Consider the following 25,220-nt stretch of genomic DNA (forward strand, 5'->3'; position numbering starts at 1 on the left):
CAAGTAAATTGGGAGGTGAGTTTGAATGGAGAAAAACTGGAGGAAGTGAAGTGTTTTAGATATCTGGGAGTGGATCTGGCAGCGGATGGAACCATGGAAGCAGAAGTGGACCATAGGGTGGGGGAGGGAGCGAAAATTCTGGGAGCCTTGAAGAATGTGTGGAAGTCGAGAACATTATCTCGGAAAGCAAAAATGGGTATGTTTGAAGGAATAGTGGTTCCAACAATGTTGTATGGTTGCGAGGCGTGGGCTATGGATAGAGTTGTGCGCAGGAGGATGGATGTGCTGGAAATGAGATGTCTGAGGACAATGTGTGGTGTGAGGTGGTTTGATCGAGTAAGTAACGTAAGGGTGAGAGAGATGTGTGGAAATAAAAAGAGCGTGGTTGAGAGAGCAGAAGAGGGTGTTTTGAAATGGTTTGGGCACATGGAGAGAATGAGTGAGGAAAGGTTGACCAAGAGGATATATGTGTCGGAGGTGGAGGGAACGAGGAGAAGAGGGAGACCAAATTGGAGGTGGAAAGATGGAGTGAAAAAGATTTTGTGTGATCGGGGCCTGAACTTGCAGGAGGGTGAAAGGAGGGCAAGGAATAGAGTGAATTGGAGCAATGTGGTATACCGGGGTTGACGTGCTGTCAGTGGATTGAATCAAGACATGTGAAGCGTCTGGGGTAAACCATGGAAAGCTGTGTAGGTATGTATATTTGCGTGTGTGGACGTATGTATATACATGTGTATGGGGGGGGGTTGGGCCATTTCTTTCGTCTGTTTCCTTGCGCTACCTCGCAAACGCGGGAGACAGCGGACAAAGTATAGATGTATAGATGTGATACAATGTGGTGTTTGGTGAAGAAAAAGAAAGAAAATTGGTGGACAGTGAGTACTAAACAATATGGTGAAAATATTTCGACGACTGACAGTATGACAATTTATTATAGTGGGAAAAGATAGTGATTGTTGAACAATATGGTGGATATGGTGTTACATATAGTGACTGCTGAACAATGTGATAGATGTAGTTCATTCATTTCAAGCTAAAAGTTTGTTTTCTAAACTGTTTCTTACTTTTTTCATATGTATATATATGTATGTGTGTGTGTGTGCGTGTATCTGCGTGTGTGTGTGTATGTGTGTATATGTGTATGTGTATATATATATGTATATTATCCCTGGGGATAGGGGTGAAAGAATACTTCCCACGTATTCCTCGCTTGTCGTAGAAAGCGACTAGAGGGGACGGGAGCGGGGGGCCAGAAATCCTCCCCTCCTTGTATTAACTTTCTAAAATGGGAAACAGAAGAAGGAGTCACGCGGGGAGTGCTCATCCTCCTCGAAGGCTCAGAGTGGGGTGCCTAAATGTGTGTGGATGTAACCAAGATGTGAAAAAAGGAGAGATAGGTAGTATGTTTGAGGAAAGGAACCTGGATGTTTTGGCTCTGAGTGAAACGAAGCTCAAGGGTAAAGGAGAAGAGTGGTTTGGGAATGTCTGGGGAGTAAAGTCAGGGGTTAGTGAGAGGACAAGAGCAAGGGAAGGAGTAGCAATACTCCTGAAACAGGAGTTGTGGGAGTATGTGATAGAATGTAAGAAAGTAAATTCTCGAATAATATGGGTAAAACTGAAAGTTGATGGAGAGAGGTGGGTGATTATTGGTGCATATGCACCTGGGCATGAGAAGAAAGATCATGAGAGGCAAGTGTTTTGGGAGCAGCTGAATGAGTGTGTTAGTGGTTTTGATGCACGAGACCGGGTTATAGTGATGGGTGATTTGAATGCAAAGGTGAGTAATGTGGCAGTTGAGGGAATAATTGGTATACATGGGGTGTTCAGTGTTGTAAATGGAAATGGTGAAGAGCTTGTAGATTTATGTGCTGAAAAAGGACTGATGATTGGGAATACCTGGTTTAAAAAGCGAGATATACATAAGTACACTTATGTAAGTAGGAGAGATGGCCAGAGAGCGTTATTGGATTACGTGTTAATTGACAGGCGTGCGAAAGAGAGACTTTTGGATGTTAATGTGCTGAGAGGTGCAACTGGAGGGATGTCTGATCATTATCTTGTGGAGGCTAAGGTGAAGATTTGTATGGGTTTTCAGAAAAGAAGAGTGAATGTTGGGGTGAAGAAGGTGGTGAGAGTAAGTGAGCTTGGGAAGGAGACCTGTGTGAGGAAGTACCAGGAGAGACTGTGTACAGAATGGAAAAAGGTGAGAACAATGGAAGTAAGGGGAGTGGGGGAGGAATGGGATGTATTTAGGGAGTCAGTGATGGATTGCGCAAAAGATGCTTGTGGCATGAGAAGAGTGGGAGGTGGGTTGATTAGAAAGGGTAGTGAGTGGTGGGATGAAGAAGTAAGAGTATTAGTGAAAGAGAAGAGAGAGGCATTTGGACGATTTTTGCAGGGAAAAAATGCAATTGAGTGGGAGATGTATAAAAGAAAGAGACAGGAGGTCAAGAGAAAGGTGCAAGAGGTGAAAAAAAGGGCAAATGAGAATTGGGGTGAGAGAGTGTCATTAAATTTTAGGGAAAATAAAAAGATGTTCTGGAAGGAGGTAAATAAAGTGCGTAAGACAAGGGAGCAAATGGGAACTTTAGTGAAGGGCGCAAATGGGGAGGTGATAACAAGTAGTGGTGATGTGAGAAGGAGATGGAGTGAGTATTTTGAAGGTTTGTTGAATGTGTCTGATGATAGAGTGGCAGATATAGGGTGTTTTGGTCGAGGTGGTGTGCAAAGTGAGAGGGTTAGGGAAAACGATTTGGTAAACAGAGAAGAGGTAGTGAAAGCTTTGCGGAAGATGAAAGCCGGCAAGGCAGCAGGTTTGGATGGTATTGCAGTGGAATTTATTAAAAAAGGGGGTGACTGTATTGTTGACTGGTTGGTAAGGTTATTTAATGTATGTATGACTCATGGTGAGGTGCCTGAGGATTGGAGGAATGCGTGCATAGTGCCATTGTACAAAGGAAAAGGGGATAAGAGTGAGTGCTCAAATTACAGAGGTATAAGTTTGTTGAGTATTCCTGGTAAATTGTATGGGAGGGTATTGATTGAGAGGGTGAAGGCATGTACAGAGCATCAGATTGGGGAAGAGCAGTGTGGTTTCAGAAGTGGTAGAGGATGTGTGGATCAGGTGTTTGCTTTGAAGAATGTATGTGAGAAATACTTAGAAAAGCAAATGGATTTGTATGTAGCATTTATGGATCTGGAGAAGGCATATGATAGAGTTGATAGAGATGCTCTGTGGAAGGTATTAAGAATATATGGTGTGGGAGGCAAGTTGTTAGAAGCAGTGAAAAGTTTTTATCGAGGATGTAAGGCATGTGTACGTGTAGGAAGAGAGGAAAGTGATTGGTTCTCAGTGAATGTAGGTTTGCGGCAGGGGTGTGTGATGTCTCCATGGTTGTTTAATTTGTTTATGGATGGGGTTGTTAGGGAGGTAAAGGCAAGAGTTTTGGAAAGAGGGGCAAGTATGAAGTCTGTTGGGGATGAGAGAGCTTGGGAAGTGAGTCAGTTGTTGTTCGCTGATGATACAGCGCTGGTGGCTGATTCATGTGAGAAACTGCAGAAGCTGGTGACGGAGTTTGATAAAGTGTGTGGAAGAAGAAAGTTAAGAGTAAATGTAAATAAGAGCAAGGTTATTAGGTACAGTAGGGTTGAGGGTCAAGTAAATTGGGAGGTGAGTTTGAATGGAGAAAAACTGGAGGAAGTGAAGTGTTTTAGATATCTGGGAGTGGATCTGGCAGCGGATGGAACCATGGAAGCAGAAGTGGACCATAGGGTGGGGGAGGGAGCGAAAATTCTGGGAGCCTTGAAGAATGTGTGGAAGTCGAGAACATTATCTCGGAAAGCAAAAATGGGTATGTTTGAAGGAATAGTGGTTCCAACAATGTTGTATGGTTGCGAGGCGTGGGCTATGGATAGAGTTGTGCGCAGGAGGATGGATGTGCTGGAAATGAGATGTCTGAGGACAATGTGTGGTGTGAGGTGGTTTGATCGAGTAAGTAACGTAAGGGTGAGAGAGATGTGTGGAAATAAAAAGAGCGTGGTTGAGAGAGCAGAAGAGGGTGTTTTGAAATGGTTTGGGCACATGGAGAGAATGAGTGAGGAAAGGTTGACCAAGAGGATATATGTGTCGGAGGTGGAGGGAACGAGGAGAAGAGGGAGACCAAATTGGAGGTGGAAAGATGGAGTGAAAAAGATTTTGTGTGATCGGGGCCTGAACTTGCAGGAGGGTGAAAGGAGGGCAAGGAATAGAGTGAATTGGAGCAATGTGGTATACCGGGGTTGACGTGCTGTCAGTGGATTGAATCAAGACATGTGAAGCGTCTGGGGTAAACCATGGAAAGCTGTGTAGGTATGTATATTTGCGTGTGTGGACGTATGTATATACATGTGTATGGGGGGGGGGTTGGGCCATTTCTTTCGTCTGTTTCCTTGCGCTACCTCGCAAACGCGGGAGACAGCGACAAAGTATAAAAGAAAGAAAGAATATATATATATATATATATATATATATATATATATATATTATCCCTGGGGATAGGGGATTAAGAATACTTCCCACGTATTCCCTGCGTGTCGTAGAAGGCGACTAAAAGGGGAGGGAGCGGGGGGCTGGAAATCCTCCCCTCTCGTTTTTTTTTTTTTTTTTTTTTTTTCCAAAAGAAGGAACAGAGGGGGCCAGTTGAGGATATTCCAAAAAAGGCCCAGTCCTCTGTTCTTAGCGCTACCTCGCTAACGCGGGAAATGGCGAATAGTTTAAAAAAAAAAGAAAGAAAAAAGATATATATATACCAACTGTGACCATTTTTGGGTCAATAACATGCTAGCTATGAGTTTTATGTTGGCTAGGAATGAGTAGGATGATAATGTCATCTCAATAGTGGTCTCTGACTGATGTGGGACCTGAATTAAGTGAGCCAGTGCTACCTAGTTAGACAGATAGTAATAGGTGAGGAAAGCCAGTGTTTCCTTACCAGAAAGATGCAGTAAGGTCCTTACACCAATGTTCTTGGAGAATATCTGAGAGAATCTTGTGGGACATTGCCATGGAGAGAAAAGGTTAAATTTCAAAACCTAGAGTTTGTTTCAGTAAGGAATGTTTCAGATCTTTATATTTTCATCTGTCATTAATTTATTTTCAGTGTATATATAATGATGGTATCAGGGCAGGAGTAACTTCAATGCGTATGTCTGGGAGCCGTCTCATGGTTGCTAGACTAACAGGTGCTGTAGACATGCTGCGGATTGAGCCAGCCAATTCCTCTCAGCAGACTTCTGATGCATATCATACATTTAAACCAGGTAAAGGTTGACTATCGTTATTTTTGAACTTTGATCCTTTAAGAGGGTTGTCAGTAACTTTTTAAAAAGATTTTCTACAATACATATACCTTTTATTGAAGGAAGTTAGACATGAGAAATTGTTTTGCGTAGTGTTTAGAGCAAGAAATTGATATTTACGTTGCTTTTATTTAGATATAAAGAGGTATTTAGTCAGCAGTTTACAGTATTTTCATGCTCTGTTTATTAATAAGTTTGGTTTTTATTTTGATTAATTCTGTAACCCCAGGATCCTTTTTATATGACTTGCATCTTCAAGGCTCCATTTCAGTTAATAGCTGGGTGATGGTGGACTCCTTTGGAGTGAGAAGTTCCTTGGTAAGATTGCTCTTTCTTTCATGTATTGATGATGATGATGATGCTACCTTGCTGAAGGTGTGTGTGTCAGCATACAAAATGCAGAAAATTGGAATAGCTGGGAAAGTGATTGTACGGATCTATAACTGTTTAACAAAGAAGTCATAATGGTTTTTTTTTTTTTTTATATACTTTGTCGCTGTCTCCCGCGTTTGTGAGGTAGCGCAAGGAAACAGACAAAAGAAATGGCCCAACCCCCCCCCATACACATGTACATACACACGTCCACACACGCAAACATACATACCTACACAGCTTTCCACGGTTTACCCCAGACGCTTCACATGCCTTGATTCAATCCACTGACAGCACGTCAACCCCTGTATACCACATCGCTCCAATTCACTCTATTCCTTGCCCTCCTTTCACCCTCCTGCATGTTCAGGCCCCGATCACAGAAAATCTTTTTCACTCCATCTTTCCACCTCCAATTTGGTCTCCCTCTTCTCCTCGTTCCCTCCACCTCCGACACATATATCCTCTTGGTCAATCTTTCCTCACTCATTCTCTCCATGTGCCCAAACCATTTCAAAACACCCTCTTCTGCTCTCTCAACCACGCTCTTTTTATTTCCACACATCTCTCTTACCCTTACGTTACTTACTCAATCAAACCACCTCACACCACACATTTTCCTCAAACATCTCATTTCCAGCACGTCCATCCTCCTGCGCACAACTCTATCCATAGCCCACGCCTCGCAACCGTACAACATTGTTGGAACCACTATTCCTTCAAACATACCCATTTTTGCTTTCCGAGATAATGTTCTCGACTTCCACACATTTTTCAAGGCTCCCAAAATTTTCGCCCCCTCCCCCACCCTATGATCCACTTCCGCTTCCATGGTTCCATCCGCTGACAGATCCACTCCCAGATATCTAAAACACTTCACTTCCTCCAGTTTTTCCCCATTCAAACTCACCTCCCAATTGACTTGACCCTCAACCCTACTGTACCTAATAACCTTGCTCTTATTCACATTTACTCTTAACTTTCTTCTTCCACACACTTTACCAAACTCAGTCACCAGCTTCTGCAGTTTCTCACATGAATCAGCCACCAGCGCTGTATCATCAGCGAACAACAACTGACTCACTTCCCAAGCTCTCTCATCCCCAACAGACTTCATACTTGCCCCTCTTTCCAGGACTCTTGCATTTACCTCCCTAACAACCCCATCCATAAACAAATTAAACAACCATGGAGACATCACACACCCCTGCCGCAAACCTACATTCACTGAGAACCAATCACTTTCCTCTCTTCCTACACGTACACATGCCTTACATCCTCGATAAAAACTTTTCACTTTGTCTTGTCATAATGTTTTATACCTGGTAGTTTCTGTTGTCTATCATAGTAGGGAAAAGGAAGCTGTTTTCCAGGTGAGTGTATTTGCATTTTCAGTCTTTCTTTTTCTCATATCTAACATAGATGGAAACCTCATTTTTCTTGCATATTCTCCATTTTCTTAACTAGCGAGGTAGCATTAAGGACAGAGGACTAAGCCTTGGAGAGAATATCCTCACGCTCCTTTCTCTGTTCCTTCTTTTGGAGAACTAAAAATGGGAGGGGAGGATTTCCACAATACCACAATACTGTTTGTGGAAGACTTTGAAAGAAGACAAACAGATATCAGTCATGCCTTCCAATGTACTATGGAAAGTAGTTTTTGGCTTAACCCCTTCAGTGTAATGGCTGTCACTTTACTGTTGCATAGAAGAGTGCTGTAAACTTCAATCTCCAAACTAGATTTCCTACCACATGTTGAGTTGTGATTGTATTGTAGGCTCTGTCGGCCTGCCATTGATGGCAACCCAAGCAAAGGATGAGTCACTGGAGCTGCCTGAAGATTTCAGTAACCTGATAGTAACTATAGTGGGCAGCTGTGTGCTTTTTCCAGAGATTTACCATGGATGGTACCCACCACTGTCCATAGTGCCCATTGTCGCACCTGTGCTTCCCATATTTAGGAGTATTTAGTCTAGGTAATAGTATGTTTTTGTAAACTATGTGTTTATAACTTATTTCATAAGAAATGAATTTTGATAATTTTTCTGCACCTGATCACATATATAAAAAGCTACAAAATGTAAGTTATTGTGTTTCATATGTTGGATTGTCTTGTCATGTAGATTTTGTATTTTTCCAGAAGTAGAAATGGTCAGGTCTAAATATTTCAGCATTTTTTCTTATTTTTTCCATGGTTCTGCCTTGTGGCTACTAATGGTATAATACATCAGGTGGATAATTAAACTAAGGTGGGAAAAGTTTAATCCAATGATGATGATGATGGCTGCCATTCCTGTATGTAAAAGATTTTCACATGAAGATGGCAGCTGTTTCAGATTTAAAATTCTGATAAAAATGCGAGAGAAAAGATAAGGGCACTAACTAGTGGTACTTATATGCACTTGATGGTACGGTAGTGCTCGAGTGTAGTTATTAGGGAGTTGGCATTTATATTTACAATTGTAATATTATCTTTTGAAGATTACTTAGACTTTATCTTGTCTCACAGATGAAATCTTTACAAAAGACTTTATCTTGTCTCACAGATGAAATCTTTACAAATGGTCTATAAATGGCAGTAGACTTATGGGAACATAAAGACACTTAGGAAGTGAGAGACAGCTGAACAAGATAATGTTAAAAGCAAGAGTAGTGAGGTGGAGGTTTGATTTTGTTACTGATTATGGTAATTTTGTACTACATTTAGTTTTGGTCCTTTTGAAATGTTATATTATTTATCACAACATACCAATTAAGGCATGAAGGATGCACTGTAAATGGAAAGTGGGCCTCACAAGGAAAGAGATTTAATCAGTTTTGAATTATGAAAGATGATAAAAAGTTTATGCAATTCATACTGGTCTCAGTGGAAAGAAAAGATGAAATTATATCATAACTTGCTGTCTCTAATCACTCTTAGGGAATATAGCAACTGGCTGACCAGAATTCTATTTTCTAAGGTGAAGATTTGTATGGGTTTTCAGAAAAGAAGAGTGAATGTTGGGGTGAAGAGGGTGGTGAGAGTAAGTGAGCTTGGGAAGGAGACCTGTGTGAGGAAGTACCAGGAGAGACTGAGTACAGAATGGAAAAAGGTGAGAACAGTGGAAGTAAGGGGAGTGGGGGAGGAATGGGATGTATTTAGGGAATCAGTGATGGATTGCGCAAAAGATGCTTGTGGCATGAGAAGAGTGGGAGGTGGGTTGATTAGAAAGGGTAGTGAGTGGTGGGATGAAGAAGCAAGAGTGTTAGTGAAAGAGAAGAGAGAGGCATTTGGACGATTTTTGCTGGGAAAAAATGCAATTGAGTGGGAGATGTATAAAAGAAAGAGACAGGAGGTCAAGAGAAAGGTGCAAGAGGTGAAAAAAAGGGCAAATGAGAGTTGGGGTGAGAGAGTATCATTAAATTTTAGGGAGAATAAAAAGATGTTCTGGAAGGAGGTAAATAAAGTGCGTAAGACAAGGGAGCAAATGGGAACTTCAGTGAAGGGAGCAAATGGGGAGGTGATAACAAGTAGTGGTGATGTGAGAAGGAGATGGAGTGAGTATTTTGAAGGTTTGTTGAATGTGTTTGATGATAGAGTGGCAGATATAGGGTGTTTTGGTCGAGGTGGTGTGCAAAGTGAGAGGGTTAGGGAAAATGATTTGGTAAACAGAGAAGAGGTAGTGAAAGCTTTGCGGAAGATGAAAGCCGGCAAGGCAGCAGGTTTGGATGGTATTGCAGTGGAATTTATTAAAAAAGGGGGTGACTCTATTGTTGACTGGTTGGTAAGGTTATTTAATGTATGTATGACTCATGGTGAGGTGCCTGAGGATTGGCGGAATGCGTGCATAGTGCCATTGTACAAAGGCAAAGGGGATAAGAGTGAGTGCTCAAATTACAGAGGTATAAGTTTGTTGAGTATTCCTGGTAAATTATATGGGAGGGTACTGATTGAGAGGGTGAAGGCATGTACAGAGCATCAGATTGGGGAAGAGCAGTGTGGTTTCAGAAGTGGTAGAGGATGTGTGGATCAGGTGTTTGCTTTGAAGAATGTATGTGAGAAATACTTAGAAAAGCAAATGGATTTGTATGTAACATTTATGGATTTGGAGAAGGCATATGATAGAATTGATAGAGATGCTCTGTGGAAGGTATTAAGAATATATGGTGTGGGAGGCAAGTTGTTAGAAGCAGTGAAAAGTTTTTATCGAGGATGTAAGGCATGTGTACGTGTAGGAAGAGGAAAGTAATTGGTTCTCAGTGAATGTAGGTTTGCGGCAGGGGTGTGTGATGTCTCCATGGTTGTTTAATTTGTTTATGGATGGGGTTATTAGGGAGGTAAATGCAAGAGTTTTGGAAAGAGGGGCAAGTATGAAGTCTGTTGGGGATGAGAGAGCTTGGGAAGTGAGTCAGTTGTTGTTCGCTGATGATACAGCGCTGGTGGCTGATTCATGTGAGAAACTGCAGAAGCTGGTGACTGAGTTTGGTAAAGTGTGTGAAAGAAGAAAGTTAAGAGTAAATGTGAATAAGAGCAAGGTTATTAGGTACAGTAGGGTTGAGGGTCAAGTCAATTGGGAGGTGAGTTTGAATGGAGAAAAACTGGAGGAAGTGAAGTGTTTTAGATATCTGGGAGTGGATCTGGCAGCGGATGGAACCATGGAAGCGGAAGTGGATCATAGGGTGGGGGAGGGGGCGAAAATTCTGGGAGCCTTGAGGAATGTGTGGAAGTCGAGAACATTATCTTGGAAAGCAAAAATGGGTATGTTTGAAGGAATAGTGGTTCCAACAATGTTGTATGGTTGCGAGGCGTGGGCTATGGATAGAGTTGTGTGCAGGAGGATTGATGTGCTGGAAATGAGATGTTTGAGGACAATGTGTGGTGTGAGGTGGTTTGATTGAGTGAGTAACGTAAGGGTAAGAGAGATGTGTGGAAATAAAAAGAGCGTGGTTGAGAGAGCAGAAGAGGGTGTTTTGAAGTGGTTTGGGCACATGGAGAGAATGAGTGAGGAAAGATTGACCAAGAGGATATATATGTCGGAGGTGGAGGGAACGAGGAGAAGAGGGAGACCAAATTGGAGGTGGAAAGATGGAGTGAAAAAGATTTTGTGTGATCGGGGCCTGAACATGCAGGAGGGTGAAAGGAGGGCAAGGAATAGAGTGAATTGGAGCGATGTGGTATACCGGGGTTGACGTGCTGTCAGTGGACTGAATCAAGGCATGTGAAGCGTCTGGGGTAAACCATGGAAAGCTGTGTAGGTATGTATATTTGCGTGTGTGGACGTATGTATATACATGTGTATGGGGGGGGTTGGACCATTTCTTTCATCTGTTTCCTTGTGCTACCTCGCAAACGCGGGAGACAGCGACAAAGTATAATGAAAAAATAAATCATAATTTTCTGGCTTGATTTCATTCAAAAGAAAGAAGAGGTAGATATCTGGCCTGTAGAGGTTTTACTGAAACAGAATAAATAGCTGAAAGCACTTCTTAGAATGCCACTGTTAGAACTTGAATCAGGTTAGCTTTGATAAGGTGGTTCAGATCAATATTTGGGAGTAGAATGAAACTTAGAACATAAAGTCTGAATGTTTAATGAAATTCTGGGTGAAGAATTTAAGATTACTGGTCTTTAAATGTTCAGGTCACAGTCGAGGCAGTAGCAGAGACTTTGGTAATGGCGGCTGGACTTTTGGATATGATGAGCCCATAAGACTGGTAAGATATGCTGGTGTGCGAGCTCATCAACAACCAATCACTGTTATGACCTGTGATCATATGCAACTCATCACAGGAGCACATGATCACACTCTCAAGGTAGGTTATAATCAAGTATCTCATTTTGTTACAGTGTAGGGATTATTATTGTGGGAGCTTTAGCGTATTTTCTTGAAATTGTGTATTTTATTGATGGTAAAATGATAGTTTAATGTATTAAAGATGATTTGTAGCAGGATGAAGTTGTTGAAGTCAGTAATTCAACAGAGAATTTTAGCGGGGAAAATGCTTTTGTTTGAAAATAGGGTCTGTGCATAACATACTGGTGAGTGAAGATTATTTAGTAAATTGAATACAGATGGTTGGATGGCATTAGACATATGTGTGCTAGAACAAACACAGACTCCTCCTTTGAAGCAGAATTGTAAATGCAGGTTTTAGCTTGACATCTGAAAGGGACCACTGAAAACAATATTAAACAGTTGTCCCCAAAAGAATGAAGATATTAGGAGAGATACCAGTGTACGGTGTCCTGTTGAGAACTATATGGCTAGTATATCTCCTAGTATTGTACATCTTATCGATGCTCAGACATCTAATGTTATTTACACTATTTCCTTTCACATCTTTAGCTGTAAACTTTCTTCGCATGCTTCCATTGAAGAGTCTGTACTTATTTCTGACATACACCTCATGGCTCTTGAATCCCTAAAATCTGATGTCACCTGGCTTATGATTTGTCTACCATGTACTACTGTTTTCTTATATTTCAGCTTCTGCTCTCTCAGCTATACAATCATAAAACTTTTATTTTCTAAATTCTTGTACTGAGGCCATGGCATATTCTCATTCTAAAGTTAAGGTCATTTGCTTAGGAGATGGAAATATGTTTGTTCCTTCTGTTTTCTTATGATATTAACAAAATGATCACTTTGGTGTTATCTTTGATACATCTTACTCTGCTTTTTGTTTGTTTGATTATCATTATTATGGTACTAGTGCCTTTGCAGTTCTTTGTAGAGTAGGTATAAGAATACTTGAAATTAAAGCTGACTTTGATGATAGGCTTTGATCATTTATGTATATTTTGACCTCTTAATGAATGTAACTTTTTACAATCGTTGCTTTGCTCTTTGCCATTGTTGACTTGTCATGCAATAATGGGGTAGTGATGTTAAAGAGGGACATGATTAATTGATAAATGACTGCTAGATGGAGTTTTATATAGTGTTTAGTAGACCAAAGGTGGAACCTTTTAAAAGGACTACAGTTAGAGCAAGAACTAATTATTATTTGTGTTACCATTTTACTGGGTCTAGATAGACTTTCAGGTTAGGATGAAATTTTAATTAAATTTCTCTGTAGTGACCATGACATATTTACTCATTACAGGTGTTCAGCATGGTTGATGGTAGTGCATTATTTACCCTACATGGACACTGTGGACCCATTACATCAGTTTTTATGGATGGGAGTTTAGGTGCCTTAGCTAGTGAAGGAGATGTTACTGTTGATCTAGGAGTTGGGGCCATCATTGGAAGTGGGTCACAAGATGGTATGCTTTGTGTATGGGAAGTAGTAACTGGTGCTTGTGTTTACAGGTAAGTTCATAAATTTTTTATCATCTCTTAATCATATCAATATGTTACTAGTGACATTGGGCTCAGGATACATGATCTGAGGATCTCTGTACTGATGCATCTAGGTTCATCATTAAATAACATCTCATTATATAGATCTACATTTTACACTATATATTCTCCTATCCTTACTAACAACAACCCACTAGCAGTGACCTGTCACTATTGTTTGTTAAAAAAGAAAAAAAGCTGCCTGCATGTGGTTTAGCTGTGGGTTAAAAGTCACTTGTAACTTTAACAAAATTTATCATCATTGGATGAAATGGAGTACACTCTCATCAAAGGATTCTCACTCGAAATGAGTCCGACTTTCCCCTGCTATTGATAAGTGTATCCTTGAAGCTGCAAGAGTACTGTGAAAGGCATCTTGGGATTGCATTATAAATTTAGATTAACCCCTGGACCCCATTTATGGGGCTTCAGCTTTCAGGCTGCTCTCCATGCAGGAGCAGGAAATGATGGACTTCTTTGGAACACGAAGACCTTTGATGAAACTATACCCCCATATGTCCATTGATAATGATACAGCCCCACCAAAGGTTACATCTCACACAATTGTGGAGTCTGGTAATACCCCTCTTATCATATTGTATCATTAGACAAGTCTTTTTCACTGTCATTTCTTTAAAATACTTTTACCCCCTCATACAGATTTTATCTTCTATTTATGGAATTCTTCTAGACTTCTCTGATACTCTCCTGCTCTGCATACACTTAGGTAGATCTGTTTGAATGGCAGTGTGAAAATATTTAAAGTGATAATGCTAATGGATTGAAGATTCTTTCCAAAATAACACATGGGTTTTTGAAAATGCTGTTTCTCTCTCTCTTTCTCAGCAACTAAGTATGATGAATATGTATATATATATTTTATTTTCATACTATTCGCTATTTCCTGTGTTAGCGAGGTAGCGTTAAGAACAGAGGACTGAGCCTTTGAGGGAAATCTTCACTTAGCCCCCTTCTCTGTTCTTTCTTTTGGAAAATTAGAAATGAGAGGGGAGGATTTGCAGCCTCCCGCTCCCTTTCCTTTTAGTCGCTTTACAACACGCAGGGAATACGTGGGAAGTATGGGTGGTGCCAGGAATGGAAGACAGCGACAAAGCAAAATAAAAAAATAAATAAATAAAAAGAATATTATTTTTTTTTATTTTTTTATTTTGCTTTGTCACTGTCTCCCGCGTTAGCGAGGTAGCGCAAGGAAACAGACGAAAGAATGGCCCAACCTGCCCACATACACATGTATATACATACATGTCCACCCATGCACAATATACATACCTATACATCTCAATGTACACATATATATACACACACAGACATATACATATATACACATGTACAGAATTCATACTGTCTGCCTTTATTTGTTCCCATCGCCACCTCGCCACACATGGAATAACAACTCCCTCCCCCCTCATGTGTGCGAGGTAGCGCTAGGAAAAACACCAAAGGCCCCATTCGAAAAAATATATATATATGTGTATATGTTGATATGTATATGTGCGTGTAATGGGCATTTATCTATATATATGTATATTTTTAAGTGTATATGAGTGGATGGGCCATTCTTCGTCTGTTTCCTGGCGCTACCTTGCTGACGCAGGAAATGTTGCTTGATGTTTTCAGTATGGTAGTTGCATCATGGGTATAAAGGGTCTTGGGAAGTGTTGAAACAGTGTTTATAGGTTGTAGTGTTGGGTGATGTCCAGAGCATAAGCTTGAGATTGTGACTTGAGTTTCTCTAGGAAGTGTTGTTTATTGCGAATGTATGTCTGGTGTGTTAAGCTCATGATAGCAGCTACATATGCTTATTTTAATTTCATTAATGACAGGGTGTTTCCAAATGCATTTTCACTCTAGCAACATATGCTTTTTTTAATTTTATTGATGATAAGATATTTCCAAATGCCTTTTCACTCTTCCAGTGTACAAGCCCATGATGGAGTCATAACTACTCTCACCTGCACTACAAGTTACATCTTGTCCTTGGGTGGAGATGACAAGTTGTGTGTGTGGGAAAGATTTCAAGGCCATCTCCTTAATACCTTGCAGATGGTTAGTTCTTCTTATTAATTAATCATTTGATCTTTTGGTTGTAAGGCCAATGTAGCCTGTGCGATGACACTTTGTCGGGCGTCTGTCATCCAATTCTTTTTGACCACATTTAAGATAATTATCCTTGTCAGTTTGGTGCAGTAAGTGATTACTGATGGATTTTGATGAAACTGGGTGCATAGATATGCCTACTTATATGTAACAAATTCAGAATTGGACTCATTTTGACCTTCAGTCTAAGGTAAGAATTCTTGGATTAAGTATATGAAGACCTTAGTAACGAGGATGATTATAAGTAATTAGTCCTTATTTGGGTGCCTGTTTTGAAGAGCTTGCTTGGATAATTGTAATTAGTAACTGGTTCCTTGATTGAACGGCCAGTTATGAGAATGGAGTCAGTTAGAGTACTTCCAGAGGGCGGCAGATTTGGTTCCACTTGCCCAAATATAATAGCAAGGACTCACCTTACTAATTAGTCAGATTTTGATTTGTGCTGGTATCACTGGCTAGTTTATTGTGCTCCCTATGGTATTTGTGTGAACATTAGTGCAGAAAGATTACAGAGATCACTGAGGGTCTTTTTCAAATCTGAGTTGATATTCATTACATAAATTTATAAAAATGGGTCATTACATACATTGCAGTCTTTCATATGGTAAGTTTTACCTACTAGATGCAAAAAGTTGCAACTGTCTTAGAATTTAAGGTATCTTATGATTAATAATATCAGTTGTTACAGAATTACAGCCAAAGCCAAGGGTAAATCAAAGTCTGCTTAGTTGGCCAGCAACCAGCTGTGGTTCGGGTGCATCACACACGACAGCTAGAGACTGAGTGTGAACAAACGTGGCCTTTGTTGTCTTTGCATGGTAATGGCAAAGCAGCTCATAAGATGGAAAAAGTAAACTCATATAAAATAGTTTACATTGCAAAGAAACAAGCTACAATGTGCACACATTTACAAAGAACATTAGACAAAAAAAAAGTCACAGAACCTAAAGTCAGAAGAAGGTAAGACAAAAGTAAATATAGGTGAAAAGAAATTTTTCTTGGACAAAAAACTACCACAAGTGTAGTGCTTTCTGTTCTGGCTGTCAACTTTAACTATTCTACTAATAGCTGTTACTTTATGTATTGTGAATATAATCCTTACAGAAATATTACAAGGAGGTTATGGTGATGTCCTACAAAGAAGTTATGATGATATCCTTGTAACATTTCATGAAAGGAGTCATTTAGATTTACATAAAGTATCAGTTAATATTAGAATACTCAATACATAGGCATTGCGTTTGCTCGTCTTTGAAGCTGAGTAAAATGTTCATTAGATCCAAGTTGCTAGCTGCTGTAGAAATGCTGAGTTTTTAGCAAGTTATGATCCAATTTGATTTACTTTTGTTTTATTATGAATTTGAAACCTTAATAAGTGCTGAAAAATGCACCTTTTGAATCAAGTATATTCTTGTATCATGGGACACTCGTGAAGAGATTAAAGGTAATTTAAGCAGTGAAAAGAAAACTTAAAATCACCAAACATGTTTGATAAAGTAAATTGCGAGCATGTTTTTGAAATACAAGAAAATACGGGTACTAGGACAGATGGAATAAAACTCAAAGCTAAAAGATATAGTATGGATGTGAGAAAAAGCTTTTTTTTCCTATAGGTGTTTTGAGCATTGGAAAAGTTACTGTCAGGCATAGTAAATGCTAAAACTATAGATACCTTCAAATGGTGAGGTGGTTTGATCGAGCAAGTAATGAAAGGGTAAAAGAGATGTGTGGTAATAAAAAGTGTGGTTGAGAGAGCAGAAGAGGGTGTGTTGAAATGGTTTGGTCACAAGGAGAGAATGAGTGAGGAAAGATTAATGAAGAGGATATATGTGTCAGAGGTGGAGAGAACAAGAAGTGGGAGACCAAACTGGAGGTGGAAGGATGGAGTGAAAAAGATTTTGAGCGATCGGGGCCTGAACATACAGGAGGGTGAAAGGTGTGCGAGGAATAGAATGAATTGGAACGATGTGGTATACTGGTGTTGATGTGCTGTCAATGGATTGAACCAGGGCATATGAAGCATCTAGGGTAAACCATGGAAAGTTTTGTGGGGCCTAGATGTGGAAAGGGAGCTGTGGTTTGGGTGCAGTACACACGACAGCTAGAGACTGAGTGTGAACAAACGTGGCCTTTGTTGTCTTTTTTAGCACTACCTTGCGCACACGCGGAGGAAGTGGGGTGGTGTTTCATATGTGGTAGGATGGCAATGGGAATGGATGAAGGTTAAGTATGAATATGTACATGTGTATATATATGTATGCCTGTGTATGTATATGTATGTATACGTTGAAGTGTATAGGTATGTATATGTGCATGTGTGGGCGTTTATGTATATACATGTGTATGTGGGTGGGTTGGGCCATTCTTTTGTCTATTTCCTTTTGCTACCTCACTAACGTGGGAGACAGCGACTAAGTATAATAGATAGAAAAAAAAATACCTTCAAAAGTCATTTAGACAAATATAGATTTCGATATACTTTGAGAAAAATGCCAGAAATAAACTATAAATGACAGCAGTAATGGGGACACTAGAAGGTTAATGTGCAGCAGCAGGGAGTCGGTGATATCTTAAAAAAGCACTGATCGGAAATTGATTTTTCTTGTCAAGTTATATCATTTTTTTTTCAGACAACCCAGTCATGGGCCGATCAGTTCTCCTGTTGTCTGTCTTTCTCATGTAAACTCATATGAATAGCAGAATGGTGAGTCTGCTACCTTCCTTGTAATTGTGCGTTCATACAGATGAAAACATTGCAGAGAAAATTAGATATGCAGTGGCTCACTCACACTTGGTAAATGTTAAGGATATGCACTATCACATGTATATATAATTTTAGTGCGTACTCTTCTCTCTGGATATTGTTAAGTGCAATGATATTCATTTCAAAATTGTATCATTACTCACATGCCTTATAGATTGAAGTCAGAAGGGCAGAATTTATGAAATATCATGCAAAACTTAAAAAAGCATGGAGCTTTACTTCTACACACTCAGACAACAAAAACATTGGAGCATGCTTTGTCAAAGCATAGCAAAATGAAGTGCGGACTTTAGGAGCTCATGCTTCTGGTTGGTAGTAATCACAACTGTGCTGGAATACTGATCTTAGGATTTCACAGATTTTAGAAATAATGATTTTCAAGAGTCAGTCTGTACTTCATTTTGATAGATGGGGAATGTCAAAAAGTTTGCTCCTCTTAATTCCCTGTTAGAAATAGATGCACAAGCAATTTTAGAATCATCAATTTCTTATTTAATTCAGCAAAATTTACCCAAATCATGATATTTATGATATTGTTTCACTAATAATCTCCTTATTATACATACTTGTATTTTTATGATTAGATAGAGCTGATATCTTATCTATTCTTAAAAGTGAGTAAAAGTTAGCTATAAGACTGAAAGCTAGAGCTAGGAATGTACTTTTTTCAACTAGTTTCAACAATACCTTTTTAATGGGAATTATTTCCCGATGAAGATTTTAGCAAGTTTAGAAGAATAAATTCCTGGCTCTTGCTTTCAGTTTTTTTTTTTTTTTTTTTTTTTTTTTTTTTTTTTTTTTTGACGCTGTCTCCCGCATTTGCAAGGTAGCGCAAGGAAACAGACGAAAGAAATGGCCCAACCCACCCCCATACACCTGTATATACATACGTCCACACACGCAAATATACATACCTACATAGCTTTCCATGGTTTACCCCAGACGCTCCACATGCCCTGATTCAATCCACTGACAGCACGTCAACCCCGGTATACCACATCGCTCCAATTCACTCTATTCCTTGCCCTCCTTTCACCCTCCTGCATGTTCAGGCCCCGATCACACAAAATCTTTTTCACTCCATCTTTCCACCTCCAATTTGGTCTCCCTCTTCTCCTCGTTCCCTCCACCTCCGACACATATATCCTCTTGGTCAACCTTTCCTCACTCATTCTCTCCATGTGCCCAAACCATTTCAAAACACCCTCTTCTGCTCTCTCAACCACGCTCTTTTTATTTCCACACATCTCTCTTACCCTTACGTTACTTACTCGATCAAACCACCTCACACCACACATTGTCCTCAAACATCTCATTTCCAGCACATCCATCCTCCTGCGCACCACTCTATCCATAGCCCACGCCTTGCAACCATACAACATTGTTGGAACCACTATTCCTTCAAACATACCCATTTTTGCTTTCCGAGATAATGTTCTCGACTTCCACACATTCTTCAAGGCTCCCAGAATTTTCGCCCCCTCCCCCACCCTATGATCCACTTCCGCTTCCATGGTTCCATCCGCTGCCAGATCCACTCCCAGATATCTAAAACACTTTACTTCCTCCAGTTTTTCTCCATTTTTGTTGCTACCTTTTACCCCTGTAAATCTGATTTTCTTCAGAAAATCTAAGAAAAGAAGATGGAGAGTGTTAAGGGTGTGATTGCTTTCATTCACTTGATACGAGTGAAAAAGTATCAAGTGTCATATCAGGCAAAAATACTAGTGTGTATTATTTTTATATGTTAACTAGTCTAGCCCTAGTTTAAGTAATTTAATTTGCAAGAGGCCTAGCTTTGTTCAGAGTGGGTGAAAATGCCACTCTCCTTCATTTTGGTTTGCAAAATGATTAAATATTTGTGTTTCAGACCCAGATGTACTGCAGTAGTATGGTCATGCTGACAAATAAGTTCTTAATCACCAGCAGACAGGTAAGATTATAAAAAGGTTTAAGTTTTATGGATGTATACTAATGTATATTAGTGTGTGGAAGGAAAGAAAAGTGTCTTTTAGGGCAAAGATGGGTATGTTGGAAGGCCTTGTAATCTGGACAATGTTGTATGGATGTGAGTTTAGAGCCTTCAATGCAAAAGAAAAGAAGGTGGGTGTGTCAAAAATGAATTGCCGGTGGACATGTGGTGTAATGTAAGTTAAATGAATAAGAAAGGATAGTGTAAGAGAGAAGTATGGTATTAAGCACAGTTTGATGGAAAGAACTGTCCAGAGTGTGCTGAAATGGTTCAGACATGGAGAGGAGAGTGAAGAAAGACTGATTAATAGGAACTCTGCATCAAAAGTGTAGGAAGGAAAGGGAAAGGGGAAATCAGTTGTTTGAAAGATAAAGTGGTGAAGTCTTTGGGAATTCATAGCCCAAATATTCAAGAGGATGAGAGATGTGCTGGAGAGTGAATGAATTGCTTTGTTGATATTGTTGATCCCTTTTATGGGACTCTTAAGGCTTTATAAAATTGTGCTGCAGTCAGAAGTGGAGAAATAATCACTTCAGGAGACAGTACACCCTTTCTTCAACTGACAACAATAAGCCTTGCTGACTGTGACTTTTTTCTTGTGATGAAACCTCAAGCAAGCAGAGTTGGATTTAAGTGGGGTGACATGTTGCTAATGGGCTTTACCAGGGCACATAAAGTGGTTAAGAAATCATGGAATAGGCTGTTAGACATTTATGTGCATGATACACTTTGATTTCAGTATATTGTACATGAAAGCTAGATATTGGATGTATGCAAATAGGGCCATTGTTGATTTGTTCCTGATGATACCTCATAAAGGTGAGATAAGCAATTAGGAATTAAAAAGATGTATATCAACCATGGAATGAATCTATGAATTGCCCTTTCTTTTGGTGAAGTTTCATTCTTTTGTTCATAATACCAAAGCATTTTTGCTTGATAATTTTCCATACCTTCTTACTCTGCGCTGTTCTTCAACAAACGATTGCTGTCTTGTATTTCTCCATCTTTACTTATTCTTTTAATTTTTTCTCTCCTGCATGATTCCCTTTGCTTTCCTTCTTTTGATGAGGGAACTGTTTATGCTTCCTGAAAAACTGAATACCCAGTTAAAACTCTAATCTTCCTGCCTTGATCTTCACATAATTCATAAGATTAGTATTATAATCTCCCAAAAGAATGTTGTCAGCATTCATCCCTTATTGCTTGTGATAATTTGTCCATGATGAAATTTTTTTTTTCAGGGTTCATTAACAGTGTGGGACATCACATCAGGAGTTCTGGTGCGTGTGGTACGTTTGGGAGATCGTGATGATTCTACATTTATTCGTCACATGATGCCTGTTGCTGACACAATTGTCTGTGATTATGGCAACCAGCTTCGGGTTGTAAAGTTACCAGTGGCAGAAAAAGTAGATTGAAGTCAAGTTACAAAATTGATAATGCAAGGTTATTTGAGAGTATATCTATACATATGAAACTAATGAAGGTTTCATAACAGTTTAGATATGTGAGTCACATTATTATTTCTGTTGACAGGAGCATTGGAATTTTAGTCTTCAGGTCACCATTTACTAAACAGATTGCATATTATATTTATTTATTATTTATTTATATATCACTTTTTTCTGTACAAATATTGTAATGCACTTGACTGTGTGTTTTATATGTCATGTACTGATGATATTATCTCAAAATGTAAAAACAAAAAAAAATGTATTTTGACGATTTTTAAAAAGAAATGATTATTGTCTAGACACCACTTCACACAAATCAAAACCTAAATTGTAATGATAATTATGAGGAGTTTTTAAGTTCAGAATTGCTCTGATGAAGTTTAACTTTTGTAGATATGGTGACCAGTTGGCTATTAATGTTTATTCTATGCAAGCTACAGCTTGTAGACAAGAGTATAGCCATGTTTTCCAGACCGACGGTTTGTACCAACTTCATAACTTGCATCTCACTTATTGGCTTTTTTGCACACATAATGTAATTATAAGATTTTTCCTTATCATACTTCCCTTATATAAATTCTCATCTCAGACAGAGTGCAAATGCTCATTAGTTAGTAATTGATAAATGCTTTTAGTGAATCATGAAAAAATAAGATAAGATATTTGATAATTGATTTAAGAAATAAAGTAACATGCTCTTAATACTGGGCAAGAGAATATCTCATAATGAAGCAGTGGTTTGTATCTGCTGAAGTGAGTGGCTTTAGTATTGCATTCGGCTTATAAGCTTGATAAACCAGACATAAGCATTCTCATGATGTAGTTCATTAGGAACTTCAGGTCTTTACTTGTACCAGTACTAAAGAAAGCTATTTTTTGTACTTTATCATTTCAACTGCAGAGTGACAAATTTGTATATACCTTTACCTACAAGTTGAGGTGAAGAGATTTTAGAAGCAATGCAATTTTCAATATGTTGAAACCCAATGGCTGTGAAAGGTTTTATGTACAAGATGCCAATGTATTTTCTAAGCAAAATTACAAGTGATTATTATATAAGTCTTTGTGTATTTTTCCTGATTAAGATCAGTTATCCTGTATATTCTGTATGCATGAGTGGCACTGGACTATCTATCTATATCTCCGAAGCCTGTTCCAACTGGAACTCCCTCAAAGAGGTGGCCACGGCAACCAAGCCTCCATAGCCAAAGAACTTTAGTGCTGCTTCTTATCCTTTAGTGCCTCACCCCTAAAAGGCCACTGGCAGAGGGCAAGTCTAGCGCAGTGTTTGCACAGGCTCCTACCTAATGTTCCTAATGACTACTTCTATCTGATGCTCCTACCTTTTATTACCTAATACTCCTACCATTTTGCCAAAAGAGAGGGTTCATAGTGCTGACCACAGGAAAATCTAAAGTTACAAAAAATAAAATGCATAAGTTAAGTGCTATCAAGTGTTACATGTGATAAGGAGAGATTTTATGTTTGTGAACAGAATGCCAGTAATCCACATGTTTGTGAGGCAAAAAGGAAAGACCTATGTCAGAGTAGTGTAACTTGAGAACCACTAAAGTGCTGGCCTACTGAGCAGACATCACTAACCCTCCCAATACCCAGGTGGTTAGTACCAGTAATGTACCTCCCTGGTCGTTGGCTGTCCACCAACTACTACCTATTAGACTCCACCTGTTTGTGGTAACACCATGAGTGAAGAGTCACCTTCAGAGAGACTAAACCATTATCAGTGGACAAAAGGAGTACAATCTTGTCAAAGAATATCTTGCTCCAAAGGAGAACTTAATTTCCAGCTTCTCATTGAAGCTCAGCCTTAAAGTTACAAAAGCCCCAAAAAAGAAGTCCTGGCATTTTATAAAGAGATAGAGACACTGATTTGAAGAAAGTGAAGACTAGGGAATTTCAAGCACAGACTCGAGTGCAGAGAGAGACAGATACTGACTCACGTATAAAAAGAGAGGGAGACAGAGAAAGTGGACAGGAAACTCTCCCAGTCCTGACCATGAGTTTATACATTGAGAGGTGTTGTGCAATGAATAAACAAGAATTTCATTGATTGTACATAGTTTGTAGATACCATCCAAAGGAAATGAGCATGTATGGCAAGACTGGCATATCAAACTCGAAAAAATATAAATTTAAAACACTAGAAAATGTGGACTAGCTTTATCCAAATGTACTTTAGAATTTAGTTGCTGCAAGAATGAGCACTGTGAAGACCACCACATATCAGGGACAGTGATACATATCCCTCATGGCGATGAAATGAATTTCTTTTTTTTAGACTCAGACATGAGACTCGACGCAGGGGAGAACTGCTAGAGGAGAAAATGGTACTGGTCTCGCTACAAAATGATTAACGAGATAAAAGCACTCTAACACGAAACTAGAGACTGAGGAGAACTGCCAGAGGAGAGAATGATACTGGTCTCACTACAAAATGACTAATGAAATGAAAGCATTCTGCCAAGCTCAACAGAACAGAACGCAACCCACAAAACAGCACAGAATCAATTCGTGTAACATCCTTTACGCATTCCAACATGCAGGGACTTGATTCACACATGACAAATAGTCCCATCTATAAGGGACTTGCTGAACAAGTTAAATGCAGTTTTTGCAATTAGTATTGAGACACACTTAGAATCATGGGAAAATTGAGGTTTGAATCCAAAATTACAACCTGCATGAGGCATTACCAAAGTCTCACGGTTATACTGCAAGAGGTTGGAGGGTTTCAGAGATTCTAGTCTTGTATTGCTGGTGGGAGCAGGATGACGAAGTCTAGCAGTTGTGATGCAGGAGGTCATGTTGCTGAAATTCCGTGAATATGCTGAAGATGGGATGGGGTATGTCCAAGGTTATGTGGCTATACCACTTTACAGGTGTTATGCACCTTGATCTTCCTAGCTGAATGACAGTGTTTTGTGGGTCATAAGACCCATGGGCATTGCATCAAAGACACCAGGGACATGCAAGCAGTTGCATATTAAGAAGAAGGCAGGTGGACCAGGCCCCATAGTTTGGGAGCCTGTTGTGGAGAAGGGGTACTGCAATTGAAAGACCCATTTTTTTTAATCATCCCAGGTTCTGGATGCCTAGAGAGCCCTGGAAATGAGAGGATCCGACTTTGATTCATTCTAAGGTTCGATAATTTAAGGGTACCTGAAACCGAGATTCAACTTTTCTTAATCTATCATCTATTTTCTGATTTTGTTTGCATTACCAGAAATTTAAAAATTTGTAAAGTTTGTACAATTCCATGCAGAAATATAGACTATAAAACACATATATATGGCTTTACTGCATTTTTCTAAAATCTGCCAAAAAGGAGGGGTTGAGATAAATGAAAAACTGAATGACAGCACAAGAATAAAAGTTTTATGACAAAAAAAAGTTCGAGACGTGACCCCACGAATCTAGAACTCCCTCCCCGATTACTGCAAATACTGTAACTTTTACAAACATAAGGTTAGAAAAGTGAAGCCTTCGGACTAACTACTGACAACTGTATGAAGGTCACATGAAATAAAACGTCATGCATCAAGAATCTTTTGACCGTTCATTATAGAGATGTGGGTGGCACGCACTTGGTCTGCCACAGAGTATATGACATTTTTCTCATTTTTTCGTTTTATCTAGTTGATCGATTCCTCCCTTGCTGATCACCATAGACGTTTCCAGTTAAATTTAGAAACTTGGAGGTTGCAATCGTGTTTCCTCTATGGCTGCTTTTCCTCTCCTTGGAGGTCATCATTAATATTTGTTGCCGCCAATGGACTTCAGTAAATACTTAAATTTCCCTTAATGAGATGTCGTAACTGTTGATGCATACTGAAGTATGCTATAATCAATCTATC

At 39.4% G+C, this 25,220-nt stretch overlaps 1 protein-coding gene across 1 annotated transcript in view; it reads left to right on the top strand.

Annotated features, from left to right (window-relative positions):
• Positions 1–22,404, top strand: part of SCAP (SREBP cleavage activating protein) — a 63,014-nt gene extending 40,610 nt beyond the window's left edge. Inside the window, exons 12-17 of the mRNA XM_071691208.1 lie at positions 5,139–5,298; positions 11,330–11,502; positions 12,796–13,004; positions 14,972–15,101; positions 19,787–19,849; positions 21,133–22,404. Coding sequence (XP_071547309.1) covers positions 5,139–5,298; positions 11,330–11,502; positions 12,796–13,004; positions 14,972–15,101; positions 19,787–19,849; positions 21,133–21,309 — 912 coding nt within the window. The 3' untranslated portion in view covers positions 21,310–22,404. The remainder of the gene's footprint in view (positions 1–5,138; positions 5,299–11,329; positions 11,503–12,795; positions 13,005–14,971; positions 15,102–19,786; positions 19,850–21,132) is intronic.
• Positions 22,405–25,220: the final 2,816 nt, after the last annotated feature.

This window comes from Panulirus ornatus, chromosome 50 (genome assembly GCF_036320965.1).
Source record: "Panulirus ornatus isolate Po-2019 chromosome 50, ASM3632096v1, whole genome shotgun sequence".
Taxonomy (NCBI): domain Eukaryota; kingdom Metazoa; phylum Arthropoda; class Malacostraca; order Decapoda; family Palinuridae; genus Panulirus; species Panulirus ornatus.